General features: G+C 40.3%; 1 protein-coding gene across 1 annotated transcript in view; it reads right to left on the reverse strand.

Annotated features, from left to right (window-relative positions):
• Positions 1-104: 104 nt before the first annotated feature.
• The window catches only part of ZNF268 (zinc finger protein 268), a 31759-nt gene continuing 17149 nt past the window's right edge, over positions 105-14714 (reverse strand). Inside the window, exons 3-6 of the mRNA XM_025919969.2 lie at positions 11305-11478; positions 8208-8334; positions 7825-7920; positions 105-3525 (exon numbers count right to left, since the gene is read on the reverse strand). Of these exons, the coding sequence (XP_025775754.2) occupies positions 1088-3525; positions 7825-7920; positions 8208-8334; positions 11305-11478 (2835 nt within the window). The 3' untranslated portion in view covers positions 105-1087. The remainder of the gene's footprint in view (positions 3526-7824; positions 7921-8207; positions 8335-11304; positions 11479-14714) is intronic.

The raw sequence follows: 14714 nt of genomic DNA on the forward strand, positions 1-14714 counted from the left end.
GATTCCAGCTACACAAACACATCAATTATGCACTATAATAATGTACGTAACTAAAGAAGTAGCCACCAGGCCCACTTACAAAAGGTACAAAACAGTAGAAAAGGTTTGTAGTATTGAAATGTATTTTTAATAAATCATATTATTCTAGAAACAAGTTATATTTCTTAAAAAGAATAAGTCCCTGGGCAATGGCATGTATCTAACTTATCTCTCATATGTGACATTCACAAGTGGAATGCCAAACTACACATAACTCCTATAGTAAAAGGAAGATAACATCTAAATATCCCTGTAGGTCTTATGATGTATTTCTGGTTATCCTGATTATATTTATTTACATTGTAAAAAAAAAAAAAAAAAAAAAAAAAAACACAAAAAACCACTTTATATTCCATTATGAACATGCCTATCATTTATAGTTGAATATTTTCTCCAATATTTTCCTAACAATCTGGAACATCTGGAACATAATTTCCCTTACAATAATTCTTAAATTATCTTCCAAATTAAAATAACAGTGAAGGGAACCTTTCTACTGAGGCTTTACCCCTTCTGACACATTCATAGATCTTCATTCATAATATATTTTTTTAAATAGAAGTTTGTCTTTCCTAGATGAAGAATTTCCCTAATTTATAGCATGATTTCTCCAAGGTATGATTTTCTGATACCTAAAGAGTGTGCAATTTTGATAATTCTGCCATTCGTTGTCTTTACACATTCTCTCATTAAAATCCTACAGTTTAAAATTAATTTCAAAGGAGTGTGCTCCATATTCATTTGCTTTATGAAACTTCCTCTTTGCAAATTTTATCACAGTAAAAAAATAACTTTCCAAAATTCACTTCATTGATATGGCTCCTCACCTGTACAAACTTTAACAAAGGATGACCTACCGGGCTCACTGAATTCATGACATTCCGTGTGCATTTACTGTTTTTATTTTATATGCAAAAAGCAGCTTTCTGTGGGTGCCCTGCCACATGCTGTGCGTTCATAAGGTTTCTATTCAATATTAGTTTTCTGGTGTACAATGAGATTATTTCAGTTACAGAGTTTCTCTTCTGTATGAATTTGCTGGAGTTTCCTATGAGTTGACTTTTGGAAGAAAGTTTCTTACATTTAATTCATCAATATGTTTTTCATCCGCATGAGTTCTCTGATGCATAATGAGCTGAGACTTCCAACAAAAGGCTTTCCCACATTCAGTGCATTTACAGGGTTTCTCTCCTGTATGAGTCCTCTGGTGTGCACTGAGAATTGACTTCTGAGAGAAGGTTTTTCCACATTCATTGCATCCATAGGGTTTCTCCCCTGAATGAGTTCTCTGATGTACAATGAGCTGAGATTTCCTAATGAAAGCTTTCTCACATTCACTGCACTCATAGGGTTTCTCTCTTGTGTGCATTCTCTGATGTACAATGAGCCGTAATTTTCCACTGAAGGATTTCTCACACTGACTACATTTATAAGGGCTTTCCCCTGCGTGAGTTCGCTCATGTACAATGAGTAGTGACTTCCAAATGAAGGCCTTCCCACATTGGTTACATTCATGTGGTTTCTCTCCTGAATGAGTTCTCATGTGTATAATGAGGTAGGACTTGCTACTAAAGGCTTTCCCACAGTCACTGCATCCATAAGGTTTTTCCCCTGCATGAGTTCTCTGATGAGAAATGAGCTGATCTTTCCTATTAAAAGCTTTTCCACATTCACTGCATTCATAGGGATTTTCTCCTGTGTGAATTCTCTGATGTACAATGAGCTGTGAATTGAAACTGAAGGATTTTCCACATTCGCTGCATTCATGTGGTTTCTCTCCTGTGTGAGTCCTCATGTGTATAATGAGGTAGGACTTGCTCCTGAAGGCTTTTCCACATTCGCTGCATCCGTAGGGTTTCACTCCTGTGTGACTTCTCTGATGCACAATGAGCTGGGACTTCAAACTAAAGGCTTTTCCACACTGATTACATCCATAGGGTTTTACCCCAGTGTGAACCCCCTGATGTACAATGAGCTGTGACTTGAAAGTAAAGGCTTTTCCACATTCACTACAACTGTAGGGTTTCTCCCCTGTATGGGTCCTCTGATGCACAATAAGGTTCGACTTTGTGTTAAAGGCTTTGCTACATTCGCTGCATTCAAAGGGTTTCTCGCCTGTATGAGTTCTCTGATGTATAATGAGCTGTGACTTTAAGCCAAAAGTTTTCCCACAGTCACTGCATTCATAGGGCTTCTCCCCAGCATGGGTTCTCTGGTGTGAAATGAGCTGGTATTTCCGACTGAAGGCTTTCCCACATTCATGGCATTCATATGGACTCTCTCCTGTGTGAATCCGCTGATGTATAACGAGTTGTGAATTAAAACTGAAGGCTTTCCCACAGTCACCGCATTCGTGGAGTTTCTCTCCTGTGTGAGTCCTCATGTGTATAATGAGGTAGGACTTGCTCCTGAAGGCTTTGCCACATTCGCTACATACAAAAGGTTTCATTCCTGTGTGACTTCTCTGATGCACAATGAGCTGTGACTTCAAACTGAAGGCTTTCCCACACTGAATGCACCCATAGGGCTTTACTCCTGTGTGAACCCCCTGATGTACAATGAGCTGCGACTTGAAAGTAAAGGCTTTTCCACACTCAGTACAACCATATGGTTTCTCCCCTGTATGGGTTCTCTGATGTACCATAAGGTTTGACTTTGTATTAAAGGCTTTCTGACATTCACTGCATTCAAAGGGTTTCTCTCCTGTATGAATTCTTTGATGTATAATGAGCTGTGACTTCAAACCAAAAGCCTTACCACATTCATTACAACCATAGGGTTTCTGCCCCGAATGAGTTCTCTGGTGTGAAACGAGCTGGTCTTTTCTACTGAATACTTTTCCACATTCACAGCATTCATAGGGATTCTCACCTGTGTGAATTCTTTGATGTATAACGAGTTGTGAATTGAAACTGAAGGCTTTCCCACATTCACTGCATTCATGGAGTTTCTCTCCTGTGTGAGTTCTCTGATGGACAGTGAGGTAGGATTTGCTGCTAAAGTCCTTCCCACATCCCTTACATTTGTAGGGTTTCTCTTCTGCGTGAGTTCGCTGATGCACTGCAAGGTATGACTTGCTGCTGAAGGCCTTCCCACAAAAACCACATTCAAAGGGTTTTCCACCCACATACACCTGTTGGCATATGAGTGGTGACTTCTTGTTGACAGTTTTACCAGATTCATTACTTTCACAGTATTTTATTCCAGTAACAGTTTGCTCGTGTTTAGAATGATGGAATGGTTCCCTGTATGCATGAAACTCATTAGGATTCTTTCCAGCAAAACCACTATTGAAATCTATATTATATTTAAAACTCATTCCATGAGTGATGTATTTATGAAGCTTTTGTCCTGAAGAATCATAATTTGTACTAAGAAGACATAGTTTTCCAAATGCAGTACATTCATAGTTTTTTGCCATACTTTCCAGCTTGCCTTGATTTTCCTGATGCCAGTCCATATGATCATCAATTTCCAGGACTTTTTCTAGAAATGAGAAAATAGTTACATGTTAAAAATAATAACACGATCCTGGCAGAACATAAAATCATCTTAAAAATGCCATGTCATGAGATTATACTTTTAGTTTCATATATCGGATCTGAATATAAATAAAACCTCAAGTATAAACGTGATGAAACTCCTGGCCATTGGGGAGAACAATCAAAACTAAAAATGAAGGGGCACCTGGGTGGCTCAGTCAGTTAAATGTCCAACTTCAGCTCAGGTCATGATCTCACGGCTCCTGAGTTTGAGCCTCGCCTTGGGCTCTGTGCTAACTGCTCAGAGCCTGGAGCCTGCTTCGGATTCTGTGTCTCCCTCTCTCTCTCTCTCTCTCTCTCTCTCTGCCCCTCCCCCACTCGCACTCTGTCTCCGTCTCAAAAATAAAAAAAAAAACTAAAAAAAAAAAACTAAAAATGAAGATAGGCATAGAAAACTGACAATGCATACAGATAGTTTTAAGTCTTGAAATTTTGCATAGTGAGTAAAGAAAACAAAATAGGTACAAGGAAAAATAAGGAAAATATAAAGCAGTTGGAAGGGATCTCAGCATTATATTCTTTCAATAAATAATTGGATCAAAATTTAGAATGGCATCTGACTTCTCATTAGCATCACTAGAGGACAAAAAGCAGAGCATGCAGGAGTAAAATATAAACATTTTTGGAGGCACAGGTCTCAAAATTTGTATCACATGCACTCTTTCACAGGAAGCTACTTGAAGAGTGCTCTAATAAAACCAACCAAGAAAACAGATGACACAAAACAGATATAGAAAATAAAACCTGAGACTCCAGGATAAAAAATGGTATGCCCAGGATATGAGAAAAACTAGGTTATAATGGAGAAAGTCAAAAAGAAGTGATGTCATCAGGAAGAGATTGACAGAATTACTAAATTGGTTGACTGTACCACAAGAATATTTAGACATGTGAAGAAAAGTCTGGGGTTAATGATAAATACATTAATGATGAGAACAGGGAAGACTTGGCAGACAAATGAAACAACTCAAAAGAAAATAAATGATCTATGAACAAAAATTAACACCATTGCGTATTTGCATGATTTACCTGTGAACAGAACTTACATAGTCATAAAGATGTAAGAACTGAAGACCGATCTAACCCAAATGAAGTAACTTCATTAAGATGACTGGAGTATAAGAAGACAGTGTGTGTATCATGGGGAGTATGAAGGAAGGAGGGTGAAAGAGAATTAAATCATTACACTTTTATACTGAATAATCATTATTAAGGGGGAAAATCAAGATGCACTACAATAGGCTGGTTATTTAGAAATATGGAGGCAAGTAGAGCCACAAGGGGTGCAAGTGGCTGAATCTGGGGGAACAGAAAACTGAGAGGGGGCAGGCTGAACAGAATGCTGTTTACAACAAAACAAAAGCCAACGACAGGACACAGACAGGGAACGAAACACGGGACTAGATCCTCAGGCACAATGACAGATGTCTGGAGGCTGGACAGAAGAGGATGGGCAGACCTGATCTAGACGCCAAAAGGAGAATCAGATTTGGTCATGTGTTTGGCTAAGTCTTATCCGTGCAGACTTTCCGAGGCTGTGGACACCGGACCCACCCTAGTACGCTACCCTCGTAACCCTCCTCTGCCTGGAGCCATACCTGTCCTTACCGCTCTTGGTTAGCACAGCTCTGACTTCCTTCCTTTGACTTCCCGAGAAACCTAATGCATGTTTGGTGGGGCATTCTCTTCGCAGCAATAACGGCAGAAAATGATATTATGGTTGGTTGTCACAGGAGAAGTTCAAAGAATGCAAGAAACAGGAAACAATACCAGAGTCGATGAATGGAAGACAGAAGTTCCTGAACTTAAATATTACTTAAACGTGACTGAAGATGATTCCTGGCTGTCCCTGGAAGGTAGTCCCTGGAAACTCAACTTGCACCAACAGAATTCAGACACTGAAGCTACAGAAAAACATTCTCCTGAACGACCATCTTGAGCGTAGCCACAGAAGAATTATGCTCAGAGGGCAGAACCAAGGACTCATGAGGCCACTGCCACACCAGGGAGTCCTGGCCCCGACCAGGGTTTCAACGCACTGCAAACCAGGGACTTGTGTGTGGCACTCACTGCAGTGGCTCTGTTTTACCTACTCTGCAATTCTCTGGCTGGTTGAATATGAATAACTTATCTTCAACTGCAAGCCACCAGACCATGAAGAACTACCACCAGGTCTGACTTGGAACAAGGATCCAGGACTTGGGTTAATACAGTATTAGAAGGAAAACAGGGGTGATGGAATATTTTTGAAGATGGATGGACCAGAAGATGGATGTGACTAGAAGCTACCTCTCCAAAGAGGTGGACGAAGGTAGACAGTGCTGCCCACCCAACAATCTTTCCTCCCTTTTCCTGGCTGGCAGAAACCTGATTTTTTCCCCAAACCCATCCTTAAGGCCACGTGCTTCAGTCAGGGAAATGGGGACCTGTCTCCATTGCTACCTCTACCCCTCTCCCCAGAAGGTGAAGCATCATTTAAATGAGTCAACACTGGTACACCCACTTCCCTTGCCAGAGCCTTCTTCAGACAGGGGCTGATAAAAACCTAACCCCCTGAGTACGGCAAGTTTGAGGAGATTTCTTGGAATAGGCTTTACCACCTCATAAAAACAGCCCTGTGGAAAAAGCAGTTTTTCTTCTACTGGGGCTAGCATATCTGCAGGCGTTGGCTGGAACTGTAATAGCCATCCGGTGACCATGGGGAAGATAACCTGGGAAAATGCTGACATACTGAGAATGGCAGGGAACAACCAGACTTTCGGTGATTTACTGAGTCAATCACTTAGTCAACCCTACAGCTGCCCTACTTCAGGACTTCTTGTGATGTGTACTAATAAATAGCTTCTGCTTAATAGGTTGATTTCGGATTGATGAGAAATTACAGCTGAAACAATCCTAATGATACAAACACCAACGTGATTCATAGGGCCCTGCCTGTGACAGATTAAACTCGCGTAGGGAAACATACCTGATAGTAACACGAAGATGAACTAACACAAAGGACCAAGATGAATCCATTTGATTAATAAATACAATGACCAAAAATGAGATATTGGCCTTGGTGTTGGTGGGAAATTTACAAGACTTCTCTATAGAGAACCAAAATATTAACAGATTTCAGCAACACTAGTGAAGAAAATGGCACATAAAAGAGATTTAAGCTGACTCCCCAGTGGCCAGAGAAAGAGCTGGAAGCACAGCAGAATGAATAAACAATCAGAAGGTGAGAAGAAAGTATGATGTAGCTATGGAGCAAACCAATGGACAATTCCAGTTCCTGAAAATGAGACTGGGGGGGGGGGGGGGGGGCGGGGGGACACATGCAGGGAAGATGCCCTCTGGACCAATCTCAGTACCAAAAAGCAGATGAAAGACAGACGGGCTGTCAATTACCAGAAAGAAAAACAGTTTAAATCTTCAGAATGGGTATCTTTTAAAGGTTATAATAAAGAAGAAAAGTAGTGACTATAACAAGACCCCTTGGACTCAGAAGGAAAAACAAGCGAAGCCAGTAAAGCATGAAAAGAATAAGTGCTTCACCATGTAGTGTGTGAGTGGGTTCAGTGGGGTGTCACCTGGGTAAGGGGGGAAAAGGGCTCCAGGTGGAATAACTAATATCCAGGACTGTAGGAATGCACTTAGAAATGACAGTGACAACCTATCCTAATAGATTTCAAGGACAAGGAAGAAGGTTGGGACTGTGGTTGTTGATTTAAAAATATAATTAGGGGCGCCTGGGTGGCGCAGTCGGTTAAGCGTCCGGCTTCAGCTCAGGTCACGATCTCGCGGTCCGGGAGTTCGAGCCCCGCGTCGGGCTCTGGGCTGATGGCTCAGAGCCTGGAGCCTGTTTCCGATTCTATGTCTCCCTCTCTCTCTACCCCTCCCCCATTCATGCTCTGTCTCTCTCTGTCCCAAAAATAAATAAACGTTGAAAAAAAAATTTTTTTAAAATATAATTAAAAAAATATAAAAAAGAGATATAAAAATATAATTCAAAAAAAAAGAAAGTAGAAGGGTGTGTGATAGTCACGCTGAGTAAGGTAAAGAGGAAGCTTGTTTAAATGGATAACAAAATGAGTCTACTATCTTGGGAAAGCAGAAAAAAGAACGGAAGACAACGGGAAGGAAATGGAGAAAAAACGGTGACGAATGAGACAAAAGGCACAAACGTGAGTTGTACGTCAATCAGAATTCACATCAACTCTGAGCAAGGAGGAAAGATCCAAGTATCTTGATCGCTCACCTGGACGGCCTCGACTTGGGATTTGGGCCTGCAACATCCACAGTTCTTCTCCTTGCTCCAATTTGAAGATGATATCAGGTTTGGTGTCTTGATAACCTGTGAATGGAAAATCACAGACAACCTGGGCCCAAACTACCACAGACCCTGAAGAATAGGGAAGATTTAGCGTGGAGGCAGCATGTCGAAGCTGCCCTATGCCCACAGCAAAGTGGAGACCGTTCCACTACCATATTCTGAGGCCAGAGGGAGACTAAGAGAATCTGGCCTTTAAATATAAGTCTAAAATCACAAGTAATTTCTTCGCAAAAGCCACCCAAGTTTCAGCACCCAAGAAGGGGAAGCTTGGAGATCACACACAGTCCTTTGAGGGAGGGAGCGCCTACCCAGGGACACCAGGTGGCTGTAGTTCTCCAACATCACACTCCTGTACAGGTGCTTCTGAGCTGGGTCCAGCAGCCGCCACTCTTCCCAGGTAAAGTCCACAAACACATCCACAAATGACAATGGTCCCTGAAAGAGCACATTCCTATTGAATCTCAAATCATTTTACTGAGCTTGCGGGAAACGACAAGCCGCCTAGAATGTCCATTGTTCATATTCTACTTTGTGAGAAAAGCTAGAATTTATTGAAAGCATCCCTTCGATGTGCATTAAGTCACTCAGCCTTTCACTCGGCATATGAGAATACCTGGCGCCAGATATCCAGTGAGGTGCAGGTGATACAAGCTTGAATGAAACACAACTCTGTGCACAAGAAGTGTTCACCACTACATAGGAAAGCAAAGTTAAACATCGGTGAACTATCTGGGAGTCAAAGAAGCTAAGATGAACGAACATACAGAGCACAACAGGGGCACAAAGGAGGAAGCTGGCAAAGCCATTTGAAAGTGTCAGGCTGAACCTATGAAAGGGTAATGCTGGGGCAGCCACTGTGAGAGAAGGCATGTCACAACTTAGGTGGAATGAAAGGGGAACAGCTCTAAGGAGTGGCCAGTTTGTGAGGCACACGATCTGAACGAGAAGATACACAGATGGCAATTACACATATGACAAGATGTTCAACATCATACCTCATTAAAGAATTACAAATTAACAATAAGACGCCATTACACACAATCAGAATGGCTAATATTAAAAAAACTAGTCATAACAACACCAAATTTCATGAAAGATGTGACTATAAACACCCAAGAAGCTTGACAGACACCCACAAATATGAGCTCAAAGAAACCGACGTCGAGACCTATTATAATCCAATTTTCTACAAAGAATCTTGGAAGCATCAAGAAACAATTGGTCCCACACGACGATCCTCAGTAAGATTATAAGCAGATTTCTCATCAGCACCTTTGAAGACTTGAAGGCAATGACCTGATATATTCAAAGCGCTAAAACAAACCAAATTGTCAACCAAAAACCCTGGATCTGTCGAAACTGACCTTCAAAAGTAGAGGGGGAAATTAAGGCATTCCCAGAAAACAAATGGGAGTTCATTTGTTAGACCTGCCTGACAGAAGTGCTCCAGAGAGCAGGTGAAATAAAAGTAGAAAATAACTCGAAACTGTATGAAGAAATAAAGATCTTAATAAAGGTTGATAAATGAATAACTGCAAGAGGCAGTGTTATTTTAACTTCAGTTTGTAACTCCACAGTTTGTTTGCTACATATTATAAGAAACTAATGCATTTAAAATAATTATTAGTCTGTGCGTGGGGTCATGCAGTGCATAAAGATGTAATTCTGTGACATCAATAACCAAAAGGGGTGACGACAGAGCTGTAAAGGAGCAGAGTCTTTGCACGGTAACAAAGTTAAGCTGGTGTAATTTCAAATCAGCTCTGTGCTGACAACTCAGAGCCTGGAGCCTGCTTCAGATTCTGTGTCTTTCTCTCTCTCTCTCTCTCTCTCTCTCTCTCTCTCTCTCTCTCTACCTCTCCTGCTCACCCGCTGTCTCTGTCTTTCAAAAATAAATAAATGTTAAAAAAAAAAGTAAAACAAAACAAAACACCTTGCTCTATGACTGCATAAAGCTGACACAACTCACGTGTGCCTCTTCAGAGTGTGCTCCTGACACCCGTGAAACAGAATCAAGAGTTATGAAAGCAAACCACACACACGGACACCTGACAGATGACAAGGGAGGCAGGCATAGGAAAAAGTCAATCACGTCATGGGCCCGGGACAATGGATAACTCTATGAAAAAATAAATCTTGCCTCCCACCCACACCAAACAAAAATTCATTCGAGATGTATTACAAACCTAAATGTGAAAGGTAAAATAATGAAGAAAATGTCTTCATGAGCTTCAGATAGCAAAAAAGTATTTAAATTGGACACAAAAAGCACAAGCAATAAAAAATTATGAATCAGAATAAATTAAAATTAGAAATACCTGTTCATCAAGACAGCATTGACAGAATGAAAGGCAAGCAAAAAAAAAAAAAAAAATTGAACAACAGTTAATGCTATTCATACTGAAGTATTTAAAGGAGGCATGATGGTATCTGAACTATATTAAGAAATGTACCCCAAACAACATGGTTTAATGGATGCATAGAGAGATAAAAACACGGATAATGCGATAAAGCAAGTATGGTAAAATGTTAATGGTAACTTTTAGGTGACGGGAACACAGAAGTTCACTAACATCTTTCAACTTTGCCCTCTGCCTGAAAATTTCTACAACAAAATACTGGAGGTAAAGGAAGCACCCCAGGTAAAATTTGAATATGGATTTGGTATCAAGTTAGTTTTAAACTTTCATGTATGCGGATCACTGGATCTCGTTAAAATGAAGAGGGTTGTGGGGTGTCACATTCTGCATTTCTAACAAGCTTCCAGGATATTAAAAATTCATTTAAACTATGAAAAAAGAAAATCCAAAAGGCAACAAACTATCAAATATGCATGACAGAAGGTACTCATCCTCTTTAGCCAGGAGGAAAAGCAAATTAAACCGATAGATGCCATCATACAATCACCAGAATGACCAAAATCAAAAGAGTAACAATAGAAATTGTTGGCTGAGAAAGTGAGGCAAACGGATGTTCACGCACTGCTCTCCGTAGCAAGAGCTGGTAAATATAATCAAACAAAGTGCTTACTGCAAAATATAACCAATACAGCAAGACACATGTGCACACACCATTAACAAAAATTAAAAATACATACACAGCAATAACAATACATATTTTGTGAATACATATAAGCAAAAGAAATCCACAAAAAACAAAGTAATTTTTAGAGGTGGGGAAGGAGACAGAAATGGAGTTTGGGGAAATCAGACAGTATGTAAATAAAGGTATAGGGACCTTACACAGACCAGTGATGCTAAACAGGGCAAGAACTGAGAAGTGACTAACTTAACTCTTTGACCCAAGGATCCCCATCCCTCTCCCAACCAAAAAAAAAAAAAAAAAAAAAAAAGAGGAGACAAGTACTATAGAAGAGAAGCGGGAATAAATAAACACACAACTCACCCGAGACTGGGTGGGTTTTGGCTGCTCGTGGGAAATAAACAGCCACTCTAGAACCTGCTCTGTCCTGTGATTCCTATGTCTTTGCCGAGGTGCACCAGGGCCAAGGATGGATTCCTGATCTCGGAACTCTCTGATTCTGTTGCACGAACTCTCTTGTTCCTGGAGAGGCGGAACCTGCGGATGTAACAGCAAACTCGCTTTAATGGCCAGAATTCCCCTAGGCCCCAACCTTGGTCTTTTTGGCTGGTGAACGCACTCACGTGAGGCTAGGCTGGGTGTTCTGTGCTCTGTATTCAGTGTTGCCGTGGGGCAGACACGAGACAAATGCACATGGGGAGCCCAGCACACTGACAAAAGTCCCCTCCCCTCACTCTGCACAGGCACCCAGGAACCCTGAAGACGCAGCAAGCACCTAAGAGTTGAAAAATGTCAGGCAGCCACTTCAATGAGAACACAATGCTGGACGCTAAAGACTAACAACTCTGTTGTAGGCCGGGTGTATACAAGCAATAGATTTGGAATGAGCCAGTCTGTTTCAGTCAGAATTTCTTCCCTCACTATTTGGATGCTGATGGACAATTTACTTAAACCCTCTCACCAGGTTTCACATTTTGTTGTTATCAAAACATTGGGGTACGATAACATCAGGGTATCAATGCAGGTTTTAACCTTCCCCAAACTCCCAATGAACACAGAAGAGACCTACCATCATAGTGCAAGATAAAGCCCAAAGACGTCTACACCAAACAAGGGTCTCCTCACAAACGTTAAGGTATATACACAGATGTGACCCAAGAGCAGAGGCGTAGATCCTAGTGGAGTAAGAGTGAGCAATGAAGGAAGATTCTCATAGGCTACACACTGCACATCCCCAAAGTCACCAATGTGTCCCCCAATGGGAGAGCAATCCCAAAGTCACTAAGTGGCCTGACAGCACTGTGACCACCTAAGAAAGTGGGGATTTGAGAAATAATTGGCAGATAGTCTCTTCCAGGCACACATATTTTTGCTCGAGGGAAAAACAATAAAAATAGTGCCCAGATCAACCCACACAGAAAAATATTCAGGCAGTGAAAGGAACAAGAGAGAGACAGAAAGAAACAGGCAAAGAAGGGGAGGGGAGAGGGAAAGGGGAAGGGGAGACAGGGGAGGGGGGAACATGGGGAAGGGAGTCGGGGGTGGAGGGAAGAGAGGAGAAGAGAGGAGAGATCCAGACTAGAAGGAAAGGAGAGAAAAGGGAGAAAGGCTATTAGATAGTAAGAGAAAACGGTTCAGATCGTGTTTCAGAAATTAACCACAAAACACAAGATGTACATCTGGCAGAAATGCGTGAAAAGACAGGGCATGCTGAACTTGAGGAAGCACAGGGCTAGAGGCAGAAAAAAGGGCTTCCTGATAAGCCTTAGCACGTAAGTATGTGTTTGCTATACTTCCAAAAGAATCACTGAAAAGATGAAGCAGGAACTGTAAAACTGGTGACCCAGGAGGAAGCAAAGAACAGGCCAGAAGGGATGAAGCAAGTCAGTGTCTACTTTTGAATTAGGTAAATATTTTAGAGAATCAAAAAGAGGGAGGGCAATCCCCAAATTGCAAGTAAGTGTCAACACGCGCATATGTTTATCACTTTTGGAAACAAAACTACAAGAACGTAATTTTTCTAGCTAATCTTAACATGTAGTATTTGGCTGTGTATTCTTTGGATAAAATGAACTACGAGGACATACTGAACTTCATTCAGTATCCTTGTTAATAATAACAAATTGTAATTTTAAAACCATTTTATGTACACTGTAAGATATGACAGTTATATTGCTATTATTAAGAACCAAGGTATCTGGATTTAACAGACATTTTCATAACATTCCATCATAAAACAGAATACACATTATTTTCAAATACACACAGAACATTATCCAGAATAGATCACATATTAAGCCACAAAACAAATTTCAACAAAGTCAAAAACATCAAAGTCATACCATGCATGTTTTCTGATGACAACGCTACGAAACTAGAAATCAACCACAAGAAAAACCTGGAAAAAACAAATATACGCAAGTTAAATCACATACTATTAAAATAATGAATGGGTCATCCAAGAAACCAAAGAGAAAATTAAAAAATACACGGAGAAAAATGAAAATGAAAACACAACGGTCCAAAATCTTTGGGATACAGCAAAAGCTGTTCTAAGACAGAAGTTGATAAAAATACAGGTCTACCGCAAGAAGCAAGAAAAGTCTCAAACAACTGACCTTGTACCCAAACAACTAGAAAAAGAACAAACAAAACCCAAAACCAGTAGAAGGAAAGAATTATTAGATCAGAAATAAATGAAATAAAACTAAGAACACAAAAGAACAGATCAATGAAACCAGGAACTGGTTCTCTGAAAAGATCAACAAAATCGATAAACCTTTAGCTACACTCTTCAGAAAGGGGTTGGGGGAGAGACAGAGACTCAAATAAACAAATCCAGAACAGAAGACAAATAACAACTAACACCACAGAAATACAAAGGACTATGAGAATATTATGAAAAGGTATATGCCAACAAATTGGACAACCTGGAAGAAACAGATAAATCCCTAGAGACATATAACCTCCCCAAACTGAAAAAAACAAATAGAAAATTTGAACAAGACTGATCACCAGTAATGAAATTGAATCACCAATCAAAAAACTCCCAACAGACAAAAGTCTGGGACCAGATGGCTTCACAGGTTAAGTTCTACTGAACATTTAAAGGAGAGTTAGTAGCTATTCTTCTCAAACTATTCCAAAAAACAGAAGAGGAAGGAAAACCTCCAAATTTATCCTATGAGGCCTGCATTACCCTGATCCCAAAACCAGATAAGTACACTACAAAAAAAGGAGACTATAGGCCACTATCTTTGATGAACATAGATGCAAAAATCGTCAACAAAATAACAGCAAACTGAGTCCAACAATACATTAAAAAAATCATTCACCACAATCAAGGGAGATTAATTCCTGAGTTGCAAGGGTGGTTCAATATTCACAAATCAATCAACATGACAGATCACAACAAGAGAAAGAATAAAAACCATATGATCATTTCATAGATGCAGAAAAAGCATTTCACAAAGTACAACTCATTCATGATAAAAACCCTTAACAAAGTAGGATTAGAGGTAATATACCGCAACATAAAAAAGGCTATATACAAAAACCCCACAGAAACATCATACTCAACGGTGAAAAATTGAAAACTTTCCCCCTAAGATCAGGAACAAGACAAGGATGTCCACTCTCACCACTTTAATTCAGCATAGTACTCCAAGTCCTAGCCACAGCAATCAGACAAGAAAAAGGAACAAAAGGCATACAAATTGGTAAGGAAGAAGTAAAACTCACTATTTGCAGATGACATGATACTATATAGAGGA

Source organism: Puma concolor, chromosome D3 (assembly GCF_028749965.1).
Source record: "Puma concolor isolate L17-30 chromosome D3, mPumCon1.1.hap2, whole genome shotgun sequence".
Taxonomy (NCBI): Eukaryota; Metazoa; Chordata; class Mammalia; order Carnivora; family Felidae; genus Puma; species Puma concolor.